The sequence below is a fragment of the Plasmodium gonderi genome (assembly GCF_002157705.1).
Source record: "Plasmodium gonderi DNA, contig: Chr06, whole genome shotgun sequence".
In the NCBI taxonomy this organism is placed as follows: Eukaryota; Apicomplexa; class Aconoidasida; order Haemosporida; family Plasmodiidae; genus Plasmodium; species Plasmodium gonderi.
In genome coordinates, this window is record NW_021628931.1 from 453,357 (window position 1) to 474,000 (window position 20,644).

A 20,644-nucleotide genomic window follows, 5' to 3' on the forward strand; every position below is an offset into this window, starting at 1 on the left:
TGAAAAAAAAAAAAAAAAAAAAAAAAACCTTTCTATGATCATATATCATGACAATTATATTCAGCACATTCTGAAAAAAACTATTTTTGCCTATATCCATGCACATTAAAAGGTGTAAATTTTCTTGAAAATTTCTTCATATGTAAGATACTTAAAATGGGAATAGGAATATGTTCCATAGTAAGAAAAAGGGGGGGGGGGGAAATTCTTATCCTGTTGTTCATAGATTTACAAATGAGAGAGGTTGCATACACATATGAAATGTTCGTGAAGTTATTAATGCAACTTGGTATCACTGGTAGTCTTCTTATATGCTTTTTTAGGTAGTTTCATGTACATATTATGAAATGTAGAGAGCATGCTACATCCATAACAAATTACATGAATGTCCATTTTTTCCTTGCAAATAATATCCCATTTTGTCGTGTGTAATGTAATGAAATATATAAGCCCCCTCCTGGATGATCGACCTGTTTTTGTAACTTCTCTTTGCCAATTGTAGGGATGAATGTTTCTAATGTCCTATGAGATGGCCTTGATATTATGCTCAAACCTTTTATACAAAAACGTTTTGCGGATGTTCCATTTTGTCAATTGGGAAATAAATAAAAAAAAAAAAAAAAAAAAAAAAAAAAAAACGTTCAGGCAATTTTCAGTAGCATACCTGATTTGCTCCATAAGTTTCTGCCAAAAGAATACCGTTGTGCACAATCATTCAACAAAAAAAAAAAAAAAAAAAAAAAAAAAAAAGATGGAAAGCTAATATTTACAAAAAATGGTGAAATATACACTATTGCGCCAGAAAGGCCATTCTGGTTAGCAACAAAAACAATGAAACTCTTTTTCCCCTTTTTTTCCTGCAAAATTGAGGAAATAAAAATTACTAAGTTAAAAAGGGTAAAAATAAAAAAAAAAAAGAAAAAAAAAGCACATAGATAAAAAGTTCACATTTTCCAAAAATATCATCAAAAAGATGAATTTGAAAATTAAGTTAGAAAATAGAAGAAAAGAAGTGAATACATGCCTGTGCATTGGACTAGACCCAGATGAAGATGACATTAAAACCTTTGCAAAAAATGAGAAGGAAAATGGTTACAAGAATATTAAAAAGAATTTATATCATGTTAGTAATAGTAATTCTGCCACTGATAATATCAGTGTCCGGCTGAATGTAACTCAAATGTGGAGGGAAATGCTATTCGAAGAAACTCCACCAAAAGAGTTACAAGAAAAAGACGAATTTTTTTACTTTTTTAACCATTTTTGTTTTTATATAATCAATGAGACCAAACAATATGCCATAGCATATAAAATGAATTTTGCCTTTTATCTTCCATATGGTTCTCTCGGTATAGATGTTTTAAAGAATGTGTTCAATTATTTACGCCAGCTTGACATACCAACTATTTTGGACATAAAAATAAATGATATTGGTAATACAGTTAAACATTACAGGAAATTCATATTCGATTATTTGAAAAGCGATTCGTGTACAGCCAACATATACATGGGACCCAGCATGCTAAAGGACATTTGTGTTGATGAAATAGGGAAAAAATATTTCAGCGCCTTCGTTCTTATTAAAACAACGAACACAGATGCACATATATTTCAGGATAGAATTTCAATGAATAACAAACAAGCCTATATGCTTATGGCAGAAGAGGCTCAAAAAATGGAGAAACAGCTAAACTTAGAACAAAATAATGAATTTGTTGGCTTCGTTGTTGGCTCCAACTGTTTTGAAGAAATGAAAATAATAAGAGATCATTTTCCAGATTCCTATATTTTGTCACCAGGGGTAGGTGCCCAGAATGGCGATTTGCAAAAAACGTTAAGTAATGGTTACTGCAAAAATTATGAAAAAATTTTAATAAACGTTGGGCGTGCCATAACTAAAAACAGGAACCCCCAAGAAGCGTCGAAGGAATATTATTATCAGATTAAGCAGATCTTGGCCGAACTTCAGGAGTAACAGACTAATATGTATGTTTACGTTTATCCATATATGTGTATGTGTGTATATGTGTTCATGATGTGCTATCCAGAAGGGGTGGGAACAGGGGAGTGTATACAAATCCGGTTTGCCAACCGATGTGTATAAGAAAACATGAACACAGCTTTCCCCCACCATCCATCCATCCCTCCCTTTTTTTTTTTTTTTTCATTCATTCACACACGCAGGCGCGTAACATAAACCCACTTAGACGTATCTTCTATATTGCTATTTTGAATGAAAAAACATCAAATAAAATTAGAAGGTAACTGTGCACTTTGCAATGTGCAAAAATTTGTATAGTGTGAAAAAAATAATTACTAAACACCAATGCCCTAATTCATGATATCTTATGGGGGAAAAAAAAAATAAGGAGATTTTTGAAAAATAAAAAAAAAATACATATATGTTTATGTATTCATGCCTCTGTACACTGCATAAACATCTAAGCACAAGAGAATAGCAAAATAATATACACACGTAAAAAAAAAAAAAAAAAATATTCCAAATAGGGAATTGTAAAAAAAAAAATTGTACATACAATTCAATTCGTTGTGGTAAAAAAAAAAAAAATATATGAACAGGTCATGCAAATGATATGCGCAAAAGAAAAAAAAAAAAAAATAATAAATAAAAATAATTTTGGCTGTTTTCATTTTTAAGCAAACTCGCGGCAACCTCCACATCCTTATATTAATCTAATCATATATCAATATAACCCTTGATATTGTAACGAATATTCCACTTGGTTGCATTACAAAGGGGTACCTTTCCCAAAATAAACTGACTGTCCATATTTGTATGCTAAATATCTGGTTAATGAAAAATACATGACTCGGTACAAACAATAGCAGCAAGAAATACTACACCAAAACATGGTGTACACTACCCCCCAAGGCAGTAACATAATGGGTTTACCATGTTTAAAAGAGTTCAGAGAAGAAATCAAATAAACGTGGATTGCTTAGGTAGGACACCCAACTGCAACAAACCCAAGCACAGATGATGGGGTATACTCAAAGGGGGGGGGGTGTCCTTGTGTAAAATAAAAAAAATTAATGAAAACAAAAATCGAAATAATGCAAAAAAAAAAAAAAAAAAAAAAATATATTGGAGAGGAAGGAAAAAGATTAATGAAAAATGGATAATCGTTCGAAATTCAAAAAAGTGATATTATGAACATGCTTGTTTTTGTAAAGACAATCTCCACCTATATTACAGTTTTGCAATTTATTCTTCTGAAATTTGTGTGGCTTCTACGAAAAATGGACAAGTTGTAAAAAAAAAAAAAAAAATTGAAATTTAATTAGGGAGAAGTACACATAAAGCAATTTGGAATATGGCAACAACGAAGGATTGAATGAACACAATTTTTCCTAATCTTGTTACACATTAATTAATGAAGCATTAACAAAGTCTACATTAAAACACTCGGTTGATACTACAATAAATTTATATATAATTCGTTAAACATGCAACATAAATAGGAATATTTCCAAAAGGAGGATGGTGGAAAAAAAAAAAAAAATAAATAAATAAAAAATAAAAAAGTAATAAAATCAAGTTATGCACACAAATATACGTATGTTTTACTTTCTTTAAGTTTCTGTCTAAGTTCATATCTTTTCATAAGCTTTGTTAAGTCTTCATCCGATTTTTTTTCGTTTTTGCCTTGGGTAGGAAGGAAAACAGAGAAGGGGAAGGGAAGGAAAGGAAAAACGAGCGGAAAATGGAAAAAATGAAAAAATCTATGAAAACTGGACGAAATTGGGCAGGTTTCGAAAATTTAGAAAACATACTGCGTAACTGCACATGCGGAAAAACAAAACTAAATTGTGGTAAGAAAATGGTGTAATTGCCTTTAGCATATTTGCAATAAAAAAAAAAAAAAAAAAAAAAAAAGACTACATACAAACGCAGCAGTTGCACAACTTTCGCAGTCTCATATATTTTTATCTCCCTTTGTTGATTGGTGAAAAAATCGCATGACATGGGAATGCACTTGTAAAAAAAAAAAAAAAAAAAAAACGCTCCGTGCTCAATAATAGGAAAAAAAAAAAAAAAAAAAAAAAAAAAGCAAAACAAAACAAAACAAAACAAAACAAAACAAGCCTAAAAAAAATAGTGCGGCATAAGCTGAACTTCTATTATTAGGCATTCCTGAGGAGGCTCATTTGTCACATACCTATGTTATATATTTGGTAAAAATTGGTGGAACAAAAAACTACTTCCAACAGTCCCCCAATGAAAAACATCCCCAAATACAGATATGGAAGGCGCTTATAAACGTTCACCTTTTTTAAGCTTCGTTGACCCTTAGAGGAATAAAAAAGGTTTGAAATAAAATGTAAACAGAGTGTAAGCACATAAAAGGGGCACATACATACATGCATGAATACATTGTATCCCCACACATCCCTACACGTTTGCATATATACACACACAATATATGCATTTGACATATGATCGAGAATGCTGATTTCTTCTGTTTTTTTTTTTTTTTTTTTTTATTCCATTCCTGCCGTTCAAATATTGTACACTATGTAAAACTCCACGTTTTATATGTACATATGCAAATGACGTTGTCGTATAAAACTTCCTTTCTTTCCAGCATTGCATCATAGCACATATCTCCTCCTTTATTACCTCCATCTTTCACGACAAGTGAGGAAAAAAAAAAAAATAATAAAATGGAAACTTATTTAATGGAATTTATTGAAGCCTTCACGCACTTACTTCTGTATGTAATGAACATATATTCTTCAGGTGTGATAGGAGAGCGAAATGGCCAAATATTTGAGCGCATGAGGGAAATTGCTTTTTTTTTTTTTTTTTCTTTTTTACTGTTGTTTACGATTATTCATCCCTAATTTGCTTAAGCACGTGACCCTAACTCATGTATATATAACTGTTTACTTATATATATATATATATATATATATATATATACATGTTCATACTATTTATTTATTATTATTTTTTTTTTTTTTTTTTTTTTTTTGGCTTCCCATCCAGAACATTTTGAAAAAAAAAGAAAGTTCAACACGCTCGTATGGTAAAATAAAAAAAAAAAAAAAATGAAAAAATTTCGGAACTTTTTTTTTTTTTTAGCGAGAACAAGTATAGAAAAAGCACCTCTTACATCTGTCATCTATGTAAATGCATCAGTGTAGAAAGTTCTACGAATGGGTACAAAAGTCAATATTAAATCTTTCATTTGCTTGTAGATTGCAATATTTTTACTTATATTCCTACATTTATGGACTGGTGTATATCCCTTAGAAAAAGACAAAATGGGTGAACATGACTTTTTCTGCATGCACTTGTTTAAGCCTCTACAAACACGTATGATTGATACCCTGGACGATGCCCCTAATGTTTTTCCAAAAAGAGAAAAAAAAAAAAAAAAAAAAAAAAAAAAACAATACATGCATTTGAACTACCAAATAATTAACTACATCGAAAAAAAAATGCACACATATGTATAAATAAAATGCACAGCGTTTATGTACAAATGAGGTAAATATTCCTCAATGCACAGTTGCATGCTTCGATACATAATGCTACCTACAAGTCCACACCGTCTAATCTACTTAGGCACTGCGCAAACAAGGAAGTAGAGGAATACATACAAGAGGTCCAGAACTTCACACCTTAAAATGAGGAGGCTTATAAGAAAAAAGAAGAAAAAGAAAAAAAAAAGAAAAAAAAAAAGAAAAGGAACAGAAATACGAAAATAATACAATAATATGAACAATTAGAACAATACAAATAACACAAAATTGCCTGCGATGTGAGTCATTCCCGCCCTAATTTGCATATCCCACACCCTCCATTGCTTCCCGCTTTTTTTATTTTATTTTATTTTTTTTTTTTGGTAGGCCCTCCACCCGATTAAGAAATTTTTATCAAACAACAGTTTATACAAGTATCGAATAATTCTGAAGAATTTAAAAGATGAAATTTTAAAAATTTATACAATCGAATTTGAGCAATTGTATCAACCACGAAGAACACAGATTAGCTATAACGCCTTTGAACAACTAGTTTGGGATCTCTTCACATATGTCGAGGTGCAGATGTGCGAGACATATTCCACAGGTTAAGACAGGAATACACAAAAACGCTTGAATGGCTAGGAGAGCTTAGAGTTGAAAATGTTTACTCAATTTTGTGTTTTCATAAGTGAAAAAAAAAAAAATAAATAAATAAATAATAGTAGTAATAATAAAGTAGCCACATTCGATGCACTCCGATGAGGTAAAAATTCCCTATCTTCGCAGATAAAACTTTTGAAATTTCCTTCGATTTGATTAAAGACCACGAAACAGATGATGTACCAAATGAACACTTGGCAAGAGACTGGGAGATAGTGTCATACGACAGTAGGAAAAAAAAAAAAAAATATAAACAAACAAATGGGCAAATAAATAAGAAAATAAATAAGAAAATAAATAAACCAACAAATGAATACCGTACGCTCATCTCCTTTATGAATAAATCAGATATGCGCCTCGCGTTGCCATTCTGTTACTCTTACCCCCACATAGCTACTTGCCCCTTCACTTATTTATTTTCCCACGCAGCCCTAGACCTCTTCGATAAGAAAATTATAAAAAGCATAAACGTCTTTGAAAACGGCTTTAACCCTATATGTCAAGTAAGGTGTAAAAAACCTTGCGTCACCGTCTCTCTGCGTCCCTTTTCTTGCCAAATTTGCATCGTGCATTTATTTTCATGTTCACTTTCAACTGTATACTGCACATTGCCAATTACAACGGCTCACTGCAAGGGCTTAGTGTCCACCGTGCTTCTAATCCGTTTTCACCTCCCCCTCCCCTAAGGTGTATGTCGAACACAGAAAAGAAACCGCACCAACAGATGCAGCGTAGCAGCTAGCCAACTCATAAGTTTATTTATTAGGAATATTTAAATAGTTGCAAAGATATCCAAGTAAAATATTTATACAAAATGTAAACAGGAATGGAACCAACAGTCACAATGTAATAGTAAGAAGCATACGGATGCATGTGAAAAAAAAAAAAAAAAGTTGAAAAGCAGACCATCATCAGAGAAAATAGAATGAAACATATCCCATAAAAAGCGTTCATTGATTTATCCGTGTGTTTCTCATCATTGTGGGATAATATAATTCTTCGTTCGAACAAAATTTTCAAGTTCCTTTTTTTATTTTCTTTCCTCATTTTTCTTCTGCGTATTTGTGCAAGTGAAAAAGTTTCATAAAAGTCTGCGAAGTTTTTCTCGTTCGAAGGGAAATATTCCTATGTAGAAATTTGTCCCCAGGAGTGAGTGGGACACAGAGAGAGAGAGAGAGAGAGAGAAAGAGAGAGAGTACGGTTTCTCTCCAAAATTGTTAACTGAAAAACTTTTCTCAAATGAGAAATATATTCACCTGATCGATCACTCAAATAAGTCTTTTTCAAACAATGCATATATATTTTCTCGTTTTTCACGCTTTTCCTTTTTCTGCAAATAGTTAGAGTGGAGGAAGAAAAAAAAAAAAAAAAAAAAAAATGATGCTCATGTGTATACACCCCTGTGTATCATTTCATTGTAACGTCTATTTTAATGTGTGAAAATTTCTGCCCATTCAGCTGTGAATTAGAGGAACCTCAAAAAGAGGTCGTATCAACGGTGGGTAAAATGGGCACGCTCGACAGCCGTGTAAGTGTATATGCATTTACGTGTGCTTTTATGTTTATATGTATATATGGCATTTGCATGTGATTATATGTTTTTTTCCCCTGACCCATCCATGGGGAAACAAGTGCATATATATACTCAAGGAGGTAGTAGGCTATCACTAAATTCGCAGTATATACAAGGACACCCAATTCTGTACTAACTGCGTATGTAGTAGCCCTGAATGAGGTACTAGCGAATTGTGCGCGTAACAAGAATGGAGAAAATATGTGTCAAAAATTTATGGTATCATCAATGGTGGAGGGAGAGAAAAATTCAGTCATTCTTGTTTGTCTTGCTATGCAGCAAAGAATATGATATATTACTCAAATTTTGGTGTGTGATTTTTTTTTTTTTTTTTGCTATTTGTGGAAGAAACGTTAAGTGAATTCTAGCCAGTTGACTAGCTTGAGGTGACCAATAGTGATTATATTTGTTTAGTTGTGACTACGACTGTGATTACTGACATGCACACTGTGGCTTGACTTACTTCCTTTTGGTTGTCTCCAAAATTTTTGTTTTTAATTTTGTCACCCATGTGTTGTTTATTTTTATTGTTTCCTTTTCGGTCAAGGTTAATTTCAAATCTCATTTGTTTTCTTCGTTCCTGTTCTCTCTCTCGTTGGTATTCATACACCAGTTGACTATTTTCATCTATCATAGAGAAAAAAGAAAAAGAACAAGTAGAGTAGGAAGTATATGATAAGTGCATTTTATGCGAAACATAGTTCATGAAGTACATGACAAAAAATTTAACACATAACTTCACATCATTTCTCCCACAGCAAAAAAACACACACATATATATATATATATATATACACAAGCACAAACATTCACGTGCGCAGAAATAAATATTAGGGAATGATGAGCATGTGGAGAAGAAGAGTAAAAACACACACCTGTGTATTTAGTGAGAGTGGAAATATAAGAATATATTTTATTTTCTAGAATTTGCAACTTTTTCATAATTTCATTAGTGTTGACGTCATAATTAAATTGAGTACATATAAAATCAATTTTATTATTTATATTTAGAAATGATATATGACTCTGATTATTTTTTATAGTATTTTCATATTCCCCAATTTGTGTGTTATGCTGTTTTATGAAATCATGAACTTGCCCAATTTTTTTATCCATTTCATTATTTTTTAAGAGGAAATTTTTTTTTTTATCAACTAATTTTTTTTCATATTCTTCCAATTCGTATTCTGCGTTTTGTGTATCATCAATTAATTGCAGGTGTTGCTCCTCTAGCAAGCTAAAATTGTCTATCAGAAGTTGGAAATTATTTATGTACTTTGCCATTCTGGAAGAGAATTGCACTTCTTCCTTCTGCCCTTTCACATTTCCTGCGTCCTCTTCACCGCTCGCGATGATCTCTTCGGCCACTCCCACTTCTTCAATGCTGGCCAACTTGTTCAGGAAATCTTTGTACTTATCCAACTCTTTTATTTTCTCCTCCTTTTTCTCAAACTCCACTTCTAGTTTACTCATTTCTATATTCAGCACTTGAACTTGATTTTTCTTTTTCTTTTTCCTTGCCCTGACTTCTGCAAATTTCTGCGCCGTTCAAGGGGGGGGGGGGGGGGGTTAAATAGGAGTTCATGAAACCGCATGGAGCCGCATGAAACCGCATGGAGCCGCATGAAACCGCATGGAGCCGCATGAAACCGCATGGAGCCGCATGAAACCGCATGGAGCCGCATGAAACCGCATGGAGCCGCATGGAAGCATATTTTTTCTTTTCCTCCTTTTTTCTTTTCCTCCTTTTTTCTTTTCCTCCTTTTTTCTTTTCCTCCATTTTTCTTTTCCTCCATTTTTCTTTTCCTCCATTTTTCTTTTCCTCCTTTTTTCTTTTCCTCCTTTTCTCATTTTCCCACATTCCAGAACACACGGCACAGTTGATGCACAAAACAAGCACAAGTTATATATCCTCCGATCTCTCTCCTTTCCCGACTGAGAGTTCAGAAAGCACAAAGCAGATGCTTCTAGATGTTAGAATTGTGCTGAAGATAGGTCCCCATCCAATCCCTCGAATGCACAATTCTTATTCACATGCACATGTAAACGTGGTTCTTCTTGTGAACCTTCACGTGAAAGAGAAAGAGAGAGAGAGAGAGAGAGAGAGAGAGAGAGAGAGAGGGGGAAATTCAAGGGGAGGAGAAAAATACATACCCGGATGAGTTCCGCAGTCCTCTGGAATTTACAAACGAGCAACTCCTGAAACGTAGATCCCTCCTTGATCATGTTTAAATTCAAGTTGCTAATAACATTTTCTCGTCTTGTTGTATATTTGTAAATGTCATGAAGTCTGAATTTCTTTTTATTCATTAAAGTCCTTGTTATAATAATTTCCTTCTCTAATTCTATCAAATCATTTATATTTCTTCTTCCCTTTCTTCCTTTTCTTCCCATGGACAATATTGAGCTTTTCGACATATTTTTACATATATCATCCCTACGTCTTCTCTCATGAAGTTCTGTTTCATTATTAGTGGCACCTTTATCACTACTGATCTCCGTCTTCTTCGGGGTTATTCTTCCCCTTTTGTTTTTCTTTTCTATTAGTTTTTTTTTGATACTTTCAATTTCTTCATCTTCGTGCAAGTTTAGGAACTTTTTTATGTTATCGCTGCGTTTCAGGTTGCGCATGTTCAGGGTGCAATCGAAGAGATTAATAAATTTATGAATAAACACACGTTTAAGTATACATGTCTTTACGTATGTGCGTATCATACCTTGATGCAGAATCCTTGTCGAGACTGTGGTCAGAAGGAACCATTAAACTGCAATAATCATAAGACCATGGTGAATTCTGGGGATTGTCTAACTTGTTCGGGTCTCCACCTGAAAATATGAGTAGACACATTTTTTTTTTTTTTTTTTTTTTCGACCGGTGGCGTGTGGGACACAGTCTCATTATCTCTACTATTTGCTTCTACAACAAGAGCAGCATATGTTATGTATTGGGAAAATGGAGTCTTGGTGACGTGGCGATGAAATTAAGAAATGGTGTTAGGTACACACAAAACACCTCGTTCTGTAATATGAATTTTCAAGAATTGATACACATCTCATTTGTGTGCAATTATATCCTGATGCATTTTTATATATTTTTTTTTTTTTTTTTTTTTTTGCTGACTTTTTTCTGGTCCTATTAGTTTTTCCCTCTCCTCGATCTTGGCCAAATGGAAAGAAATGGGAGCATCATGTGTGTTTATTTCGTGTGTTTGTTTCGTGCGTTTGTTTTGTGTGGTGTGGATGGATGGTGCAGAAGGAAGCAGTAACGAACAACACGCGCTTCAATCGAGAACGCTTCTCTGCAACACTCAGGTGAAATGACGAACGTGTCAATGTGCTTCTACAACCACCCATAGACGACCTACAGTTCTTTTCGAATCCTTGATATGTTCTTCCAATTTCTGCAATGTGAAAAATAATTAGAAAATAAAAATAGGTGATATATGAATTTTTGTGAAAAGCAAATTATTCAATTTTTTTTTTTTTTTTTTTTTTTTTTTTTTTTTTTTTTTTTTTTTTTTCACCCCCCCCCCCTTTTTTTTTTTTTTTTTTTTTTAAAATTTTTTTTTTTATTTTTTTTTTTTTTTTTTTTTTTTTTTTTTTTTTTTTTTTTTTTTTTTTTTTTTTTCCTCTTCACCCCCCCCCCCTTTTCCTTTGTCATCATATATATAAAACTGTTTTCCTATCAATATTATTTTTTCCTTTATTGTGTCTTTTTTCTCGTCGATAATTTCTAATACATGGTGTCTAACTTGATAAAAATCCTCTTCACTCATTCTGAGTGTTGTATGTTATTTTCCTTTGGAGGTAGAATGGAGAGTACCTCACGCGTAGTCAATAATGCATTAACACGTTGCTGAACACGACAGAGACTCTGGTCATGCCCATGCGAATAATGTCATGCTAGAGTCACGATAATGTTCACCAATACGCAGTTCTTACAAAAAAAGAAAAAAAAAAAAAAAATCGAAAATATTTGATGGTGGAAGAAACAGACAAAATTGTAATGCTCATTACATTTTTACGAATATTTTCAGCCCCCTTTTTGAATAGCCAACTCTAGCTCAAACTAAGAAAGAAATTTCATTTTCTTAAAGAGGATAGAGAGGAAAAAAAGTTACATCTATGAATGTAAATACAAAGTAGGCGCACATGTAGGAGTGTGCACAGGATTATTACGCAATTGCATGAACAGACAAAGTGTGGTAAACTGAGCTGCAAGAAAATCAGTCGACAAGAAAAAGATGAACCCTCTGTTAGAAGTGCAGACCAGGTTAAATAATAACAGCGGGGAAGGAAAAAAAAAAAAAAAAAAACACACAGATGCATAAAGAAGTGAAGGCGTGAAGAAGCGACGAAAAAAAAAAAGAAGACATAAGTGCACAAAGACGCAAAAGACGCAAAAGACGCAAAAGATGCAAAAGATGCAAAAGATGCAAAAGATGCAAAAGATAAAAAAGATAAAAAAGATAAAAAAAAAATATATATGCGCACGTTTCCTCAATAATAAACCCATTCGCTCCCACGAATTCATACACAAAAGGAGGGGCCAAAATAGGAAAAAGAAAATGAGTGGGAAGAACGTGCACACATATATAAACATATACATGCATACACATATACATACACATATACATGTGCATATGCACATAAGGGGAAATCGCGCGTAACACTAAAAGTGCGTAGATGGAGACTGGTATTGAACATGTGGTGAAGAAAATTTGTTTGCACATTGCTGTATATGCATGTGAACGTTCATTTTCTCACGAAAAAGGACCCCACACACACACACTGACAATCTCTGCTTGTACCCATATCTTACAGATTGAATCATGGTGGGAACTAAGGGAACGGAGTCTGAAGAAGTCGGGTACAATGAAGAACTAGTAAAATGTGGAGATGAAGAGATATGTGATTATAAGACAAATATAAAGGTTAAAATAGGAAACAATCAAAAAGTTTTACTACTTATAAGACACAAAAAAGAAGAATTTTATGTAATCCTGCATCAAACTAAATTTATAGTAGCATATCCAATAATTTATCGAAGGTTAGCCCCACTAAAATCCATGTTTAACTATAAAGAATTTTATGAGATGGGATTTGATACTATAGATCAACAGAATAAGAACGGAAAAGATAGATGTGAAATTTATGATTTTAATAATTATGAACAAGTAAAAGTACCAACTTTTGAAGGATTTAATGATAAACCATTTTCTTTGTGTTGTTCATGTTATGATTTACCATATTCTTACGAGTCTATAAATAAAATATACAGTGCAATACCCACACGCATGACTTTACATTGTCCAAATAAGGATGAAGCGGTTCGAGATCCAAGACAGGAAAGACTTGTTTCAGTTAAAAAAAGTTTACGACATATACTTCCAATGTATTCTATCTTCAAATTTAAAAATAATGTAAATACATTTCTCATATTTAACATAACTATAATAAAAAAAAAAAAAAAATTTTCTGAATATTTTCAAATTTATAGTGAGAAGAAAATCAAGCTCGAAAAACAGACATACAGATATATCATTAGTGAATCTTCTAAACCTATTAAAATATTGGATGATAAGTTTATATACATTACTCACTCTTCTTCTGCTTTTGATAATGTTTCTATACCTACTCTTCATAACAATTATTTATTGTATCCTTTTTATCCAGCAGAATTATATGGAATCAAATATGATACATTAGAATATGGCTGTTCATATAATAAATCTCTCAATTTTGAATGTATTGAAAATGAACCAGATAAATGCAATTATACAGATTCTACATGTTTAAGCAAATCTATACTAATCCCAAAAAATTTTGTTGCTGATAATATTGATGCTTGTGGACTTATTGGATACAATGACCACAGCATTGCACGACATGAAACATGTAGGGAAGACGCACAATGCATTACTAACAATGTAGAATCATATCTTAACAAAGCACAAGAACTTACAAGGGGTAATGAAGAAATTGTTACAAAGCTACCTGTAATAAATGGAAAATACCCTCACTATATTTTCAGGAAAAAGGACTATAATAAGGAATCTCCAGACAAAAGAACTATCGAATTTTTTAAAGATACTAATGTGGAACATTTCATAGCTTATGAATATTATAAAGAGGATAGAACTGAATTTATTATTAACATATCTAGTAAGAGAGATGAACATGTGGATGTAGCGGAGTCGAAATCGAAAATGCTTAACGTGGCAGATGTGGCTGGTGCTGCTGGTATGGCTAGTGGTTCTGATATGGCTAGTGGTTCTGATATGGCTAGTGGTTCTGATATGGCGAAGGACCCCCCCGAACCAGAATCACCATACGACGGAACAGTGTTTCATTTAGAAACCTTGAACGAACTTAGAATCATAAACATATTATACTCAGACCAATGTGATGAAATGCATACAGAAAAGTGCGGGGTTCTTGTGCACTTGTGGAACCCTTCCATGGAACGAATTAAAGCTAGATTAAAGCTACAATGCATAGTAAGTAGGGAACAGAAATATATAGACGAGAAAAATTTAGTATATGATGAAGGAGTATATCACTTTTTATTCTTCTTTAAAGTACCCTTGCAAACATTTAACTCTTTTAGAAATTGCACTGTCCATGCATATGGAGCTTTTAAACTATACGACATGCAAATGTATGTAGTTAAAAAAAAAGGATTGATAAGGAAATTCTTCTATCATCAAACAAAGGAGACGAGTGCTATGCAACTGTACTCAGATGGAATCAAGAAATTCACATGTTGCATGGAAGATCCACAGATATGTCACATTAAAAACATCCCACAATGTAACATAACGGAATCTTTGAATCTGCTCAACTCATTCATCTTCCTTGTCCTTTTCATTCTTGTCTTTGTTGTTTTCCTTACTGGAAGTTCCAATGAAAAAAAAAAATCAGATTCTCAAAGCAATGCTGATAATAACGACGACGCCACTTGATTCAGTGTGCTTGCCAAGGGAGTAAAACTTTTACCCCTGTGCAACAATTCGCTGGTTGTGTGGTGCATAAAATTATGAGCACGTGTGTTTCTTGTGGTGCATAAAATTATTGGCACGTGTTTTTCTTGTGCTGCCAGATTTGCCTCGCTTGATCGACAAGAACGAGGGGGACTAGCCAAAAAAACTTGTAAAAATGAAACGAAACCTGGAAAAACAAAACAACCAGACAACCAGACAAGATCAAACAAAAATACAAGTGAAAGTAAAACAGAAACGAAAGCAAAAAATTAAAAACTTCCATCTTAATTTGTATCACCCAATTTGTGTAACTTCCCTACCCACCCATTTCAACTGTCCACTTTGAAGCTGATTGTGGAAAATGTATGAATGCAAAAAATACATATGGGTAATTAAAAACGGTGGGCTTATTATTATTTTATTACATTATTTTATTACATTATTTTATTACATTATTTTATTACATTATTTTATTATATTATTATATTGTTTTATTTTATTTTTTACTTCTCCATGCAAAAAAGTACTTTCTCATGCGTCCTATTTTTCCAACCCCTTAAGACACATTCAATCAAAAATGAGGAGGAAAATGGAGCCCTCAAAAAAGGTACAAGATAAGGAAATGTGCTTGTCCAATCAATCAGTTTTATTAAGGTTAATATAATCATGTACTTTTTGTGTGCCTCTCCCTGGTAATCGGGTTCATTTGTAGTGGTTTCTCCCATTGGCTTTTGTACAAGCTATTTTCTTAAAAAAAAAAAAAAAAAAAAAAAAAAAAAAAAAAAAGGTGTTGTTTGGCCAGTACTTATTTTATATCTTCCCAGTCTTCCAAACCTGATATTCAGCTAAAGTACCAGTTTTGTACAATTTACCATTTCGATGTTTTTATGTCATATTAACTTGCTTCCTCCACATGATGTAGCAAAAAAGAGAAAAAAAAAAAAAAAAATACCATTTTTGAGAAAATATATTCTACGTATAAAATGTACACACACACATATCCATGTTTCAAAAGTGGCAACACAAAATTTTCAACAACAAATGAACTAAGTTTGGAACCACCTACACATATTGTACTCATAAAATCTGATAGACACAACCCATTTTTCCATTATCTCAAAATTTTTTAAAACATGCATATAATAGGGGCGTCTACTTGTTCTCTTTCGTCTAAGGTGTGAATTCCCAGGAAATGTGCTCCTCCTGCTGATTCGCCCCGCGTGTCTGATTTTTCCATATTGTTTTTTTCATTTTCGTCTCCCCCTCTCTCTCTCTCTCTCTATATATATATATATATATATATATCTTTTTTTTTTTTCCTTTTTTTTTTTTTCGCGAGGTTTTTGATCCTTCCCATGTACATGCAAGGAAGAGTGTTTGAACCTCTACCATTAAGCACACTCAAGAAAAGGAATTAATTATAATTTGCTTTCCCTACAGACACATATACACACTTGGTTCATTTTTTTTTTTTTTTTTTACGCTTTCCTTAGCAACTTGTGATAAGTGATTAAAGATTTTTCTTATTTTCATCAGAGAATCCAAAAACGTGAAACAAAAAAAGGGAACCAAATATAACAAATAAAACAACTGTAACAAAATAGAAGAGACAAAAATAAAAGACACTCCAGATGTGAGGGATAGAGGGGAAAAAAAAAAAAAAAAAAAAAAAAAAAAAGCGATCAAGTAAGGTAGCCAATGTGGGGCAGAAAGTGAATTCAAGACGGAGGAAAAGACGAGACAAATCAGAATTCCTCCAGAAGCGCAAAACCCAAATAAATCTACCAACCAACACGGCCCAACTGAACTCCATCAAGTCCCCAAACATTTGAAGCATCCCAAACATTTGAAGCATCCCAAACATTTGAAGCATCCCAAACATTTGAAGCATCCAAAACATTTGAAGCATCCCAAACATCTCAAGCATCTCCAACATATCAAGCACCCAAAACATCTCGAATATCAGGAATAAAGCTAACCCCGATGAACGATGCAGGAACCCTCTGGGGATCAGACAACCAAAGTCGAGGAAAAGTTCTCAGAGGATCACTCGAAGTTTTCCCATCCAGTGGACGACACAATGGACACCATCCCGAAGGAGGAAGAAGAAGAAGAAGATGAAGAAGATGAAGAAAAAGAAGATAAAGATGAAGAAGATGAAGAAGGAAAGGGACGTGCACATACAGAAGGATGTGCAAAAGGGACAGATTGGGCTATTGTTGAAAACATAAAATTGAGAAATCAAATACAAAGCTTGAAGGGAAAATATGAAAAAATGAATAAAAATCTCAGCATAAGGTTAGAGAACTTCACTTTTTTTACCTCTCCTCAATTTGGGAGGTGGGAAGAGAAAGGGCGAAATTATGCCTCGTGTGTATGAAACACTATCAAGTGTGACAAATCGTTTTGGGAAAAAGTGATTGACAAGTCCCTCAAAATAAAAAAATAACATAAAATGAGATAAAATAAAAATAGAATCTAAAAGAATGTTATAGAATGTAAAAAAAAAAAAAAAAAAAAAAAAAAAACACTTTTCCCTCATCACGCCTCAGGTGCCAGCTTCTCCAGAACAGGAAAAAAAGTGTGCCGAATGATAACTTCTACATAAAGTTGGATGAAATCCTGAGAAGAAAACGAAAAGGTAAGAAATACAAAAATAATTATTCTCAAACAGACATCACTTTTTTAAACCCTTTCTTTTCGAAATGGGATTGTTACTTTGAAGACGATTATTTAGTAAATAAAATTTCAAGTGATGGAGAAGTGGAAATTTTAAAAAAAAAAAAAATAGAAAAAAGGGCTAACGAGATAATGTATCATTACAATTACCCAAATGATGAATGTACTCATTTTATGAATAAATGTGGTGCAGGGAAAAACGATTCCTCCCTAACACATACTTCTACAAGAAGAAAACCAATAATCTTCCCTTTTTGCAACAAAAAACTTGCATATCCAAGGGATCGACAAAATGTGAATATTCTCAGAGTGCCACATCACGTTACACATAAAGATAACTTAACCTATAGCATATACACAGATCATGATTTAATTTTCATAAGACAAACAACAGAAAATTTGGTACCCAACAAAGCAAGGCTTGATCATTCCAATCATCTTCCTCATTCTGATCATTCCAATCTTAAGGATGGTGAAACGAATAGCTATTATCATGAGCACGGGGGTAAAAAATGTGTTACTAAAAACATGAACCCAGTGAGTAATCATCAAAAGATGGGATTCAATGAGAACGATGATGGATATGCATACACAAAAAATAGTGCCAGACATAAGGGCGGAAAAAAAAACACATGCAAAAAAGGGAGTGTAGACACGCATGCTGATAAGTTAGCTGTTCTACCTCTACCACCACGACTCCGTGAGGAAAAAACAGACAATGCAATTTCCCAATTCATGAAAGCAAAACAGATAAGGAGTGCTTCACGTAACAGACTAGGAGATACTATAGAAGAATGTCCGATTAATGCTAAAAATTCTACTCAAAGAGATGCAAGAAGTTTAAAAAAAAAAAAACTCAGTAGGGTTGAACCTGTAGAAGAATTTGGTGAAAAGCGGGACAATATAAACGAGGAAACTGGAGAAAGGGAAAAAATCCCAGAAAAAAAAGAAAACGACGAAAACGACGAAAACGACGAAAGTGAAGAAAATAAATATTCCAATTACTCTACTAAAAATATGAAGATCTCTTCAGCAGAAGAGAATAAGAAGGATATTGTACTTACAGAACTGAGTGATACAAACAACTCCAAAATAGTTCTTTCGAAGGACAGGGAAAACACTGTTAAACGGACGTATTTTAACAAAACGAAGAGTGAAAAGTGGGAAGATGTATGTAATGAAAATGATTTCCTTAACACACCTAAAGGTACATGTTCAAGTTTTTTCTTAAATAGTAAAATTGAGGAAGAGGAAAGAGGAGGAGAAGGGAGAGGAGGAGAAGGGAGAGGAGGAGGACTGTTCATTAATAAAGTCAACCAACAAAAAAGCAAGAAGGACAAAACAAACAGATTTACACTTGAACAGATGGATAAAGGAAATACAAAAAGGGATAGATACATCGATGTTCTTTTAAAGAATGTGGATGAACAAAAAAATGAACAAAATTTTTCATCACCATCATCATCATCAGCAGCAGCAGAGGCAGCGACAGGAGGGGGGTATGATAAGGTAGATCCACCACTAGTACTATCCCCAATGATGATTCCAATCCAATGTGATAATATGGACAGAACTACCTCTCATTCAGAATTTATACAAAAAAGAGGAAATAATCCATGTTTCAAAACACTTGTAGACAAAAAAGAATATATCTCATCATGTGGGGTAAAAAAAAAAGAGGTTTTTCAAACTTTGGAAAAAGGAGTTACTAAGAGATCTTCCTTACCTTCCTCTCCCACACGGAACATACTCTGCAACAGTGAGTTAATAACATCACCAAGTTCGAGAATCATAACGGAAGGAAGCGAAGAAGCAATAACTAAATTTCGAAAAAAACAACCACACTTAGGAGAGGATCATACAAACCAAATATCCGACTTGGATGGTACCACCATTCCAAATTGTCTGTACAGTAATAATTTGTATACGCAAAATAATTATTACTGTACAAAAAAAATAAAAAACAAAAAAAATAAAAATAATAAAACTATCACTCCCGGTGATTATTTATCCAAAATAAAAATTGAAATGGCCTCACAAGTTAAACTGCACCAACAGAACAGCTGTCCTCACATGGGGATAAGAAGTACGGGCAAGGGTGCAGTGATAGAGAAATCTCGAGATATTGCCAGCAGTAGAAGTAGCCACAGCAATAGCCATGGCAGAAGAATAACCGAAGTGTCGGTGGGGAATGGAGTGAACACATGCCCACATAAATATCGTCCTAAAAGGGGACTTATCTCTGATGGAGAAGATTTGGGAATTCTTGAAAGATGTAATGATAACGTTTCATTTGACAATGTGGAAAAATGTACTAATGAGATAAAGAAAATTTCTTTGGAACACAAGAAAAGGGCCTTCCTTTTCTATATGTGATTCGTGCAGAGAGGAGCGGGAAAAGGGTGTGCGTGTGTGTGTTTGAGATGGATACTAAGTTTCTTCAACTCACGAACAAATCAACACTCCAAAAGACGGAGGCACATGACCCCCCACCCCCCAACCCCCATTTGGTTCACTCTATCTCTCTCTCTATCCGAATTTCAATTAAAAATTAGGGGAAAAAAAAAAATAATGAAAAATCTTTTTAAAGTTGTGTTAACAGGATGGATATCCCAAAAATTGTTGGAGGTATATCGTGCACAGTATTTTACATATAAGCATGCACACAATCCGTTAATGCATAAGTGAATGTACATATATATAAAACACGCGAAAATTGGATAATCTTTTTCTTTTTTAAACTATAACTTTTTCTCAGCAAGTGTAAAAAAAGGTCTCCTTCGTGAGTCATCAAAAATTTGCACGTTCTTCAAAAATAAACATAAAAAAAAAAAAAAAAAAAAAAAGAATAAAGCGTATGAGGCATGAAAAGCGTAAAGCAAATATTCTGTTGCCTTTTTTTTTTTCTTTTTTCAATCAATCAATCAACCACATAAGAACAGTTGCTACGTGGTGGTGGGGAGATGATGCAATAGGATTCACAAAAAATTACACAATTGGAGTTGATACTCCCTGTCACTCCTCCCCCCCCCCCCTACCTTCATGCGCCACTGTGTATATCAAAAAGGTATCGAAATATGTCAATCAACAGTGTATGCATCGAGATATCTAAAATGTACACCACAAGGCGTACTGCACTCGATGCACATGCTCACACATATATATATATATATATATATACATACATATAATACACAACATGTGTGTAAACTTTGCTACGTCTATGTGAGAACATACAATTTTTGTAGACACGTGG

General features: G+C 33.4%; 7 protein-coding genes across 7 annotated transcripts; 4 read left to right on the top strand and 3 right to left on the bottom strand.

Annotated features, from left to right (window-relative positions):
- Positions 1-973: 973 nt before the first annotated feature.
- PGO_060780 (orotidine 5'-phosphate decarboxylase) lies at positions 974-1,975 on the top strand (the record flags this gene model as incomplete). Its single annotated transcript, XM_028686722.1, has 1 exon — positions 974-1,975. One exon carries the CDS (start codon positions 974-976, stop codon positions 1,973-1,975), a length of 1,002 nt encoding a protein of 333 aa, XP_028542523.1.
- Positions 1,976-3,226: 1,251 nt separating this feature from the next.
- PGO_060790 (hypothetical protein, conserved) lies at positions 3,227-4,648 on the bottom strand (the record flags this gene model as incomplete). Its single annotated transcript, XM_028686723.1, has 4 exons — positions 3,227-3,252; positions 3,590-3,667; positions 4,182-4,311; positions 4,643-4,648. 4 exons carry the CDS (start codon positions 4,646-4,648, stop codon positions 3,227-3,229), a joined length of 240 nt encoding a protein of 79 aa, XP_028542524.1.
- A 38-nt stretch (positions 4,649-4,686) lies between these two features.
- Positions 4,687-6,888, top strand: PGO_060800 (mitotic spindle assembly checkpoint protein; the record flags this gene model as incomplete). Its single annotated transcript, XM_028686724.1, has 5 exons — positions 4,687-4,764; positions 5,878-6,097; positions 6,280-6,381; positions 6,583-6,656; positions 6,841-6,888. 5 exons carry the CDS (start codon positions 4,687-4,689, stop codon positions 6,886-6,888), a joined length of 522 nt encoding a protein of 173 aa, XP_028542525.1.
- A 27-nt stretch (positions 6,889-6,915) lies between these two features.
- Positions 6,916-7,200, bottom strand: PGO_060810 (hypothetical protein; the record flags this gene model as incomplete). Its single annotated transcript, XM_028686725.1, has 1 exon — positions 6,916-7,200. The coding sequence occupies one exon, from the start codon at positions 7,198-7,200 to the stop codon at positions 6,916-6,918; it is 285 nt and encodes a 94-aa protein (XP_028542526.1).
- A 217-nt stretch (positions 7,201-7,417) lies between these two features.
- Positions 7,418-11,502, bottom strand: PGO_060820 (hypothetical protein, conserved; the record flags this gene model as incomplete). Its single annotated transcript, XM_028686726.1, has 8 exons — positions 7,418-7,483; positions 8,190-8,353; positions 8,602-9,265; positions 9,881-10,337; positions 10,444-10,552; positions 10,848-10,884; positions 11,092-11,127; positions 11,479-11,502. The coding sequence occupies 8 exons, from the start codon at positions 11,500-11,502 to the stop codon at positions 7,418-7,420; spliced, it is 1,557 nt and encodes a 518-aa protein (XP_028542527.1).
- A 1,056-nt stretch (positions 11,503-12,558) lies between these two features.
- Positions 12,559-14,691, top strand: PGO_060830 (hypothetical protein, conserved; the record flags this gene model as incomplete). Its single annotated transcript, XM_028686727.1, has 1 exon — positions 12,559-14,691. One exon carries the CDS (start codon positions 12,559-12,561, stop codon positions 14,689-14,691), a length of 2,133 nt encoding a protein of 710 aa, XP_028542528.1.
- Positions 14,692-16,789: 2,098 nt separating this feature from the next.
- On the top strand, positions 16,790-19,764 carry PGO_060840 (hypothetical protein, conserved; the record flags this gene model as incomplete). Its single annotated transcript, XM_028686728.1, has 2 exons — positions 16,790-17,007; positions 17,262-19,764. The coding sequence occupies 2 exons, from the start codon at positions 16,790-16,792 to the stop codon at positions 19,762-19,764; spliced, it is 2,721 nt and encodes a 906-aa protein (XP_028542529.1).
- Between the last annotated feature and the right edge of the window lie 880 nt (positions 19,765-20,644).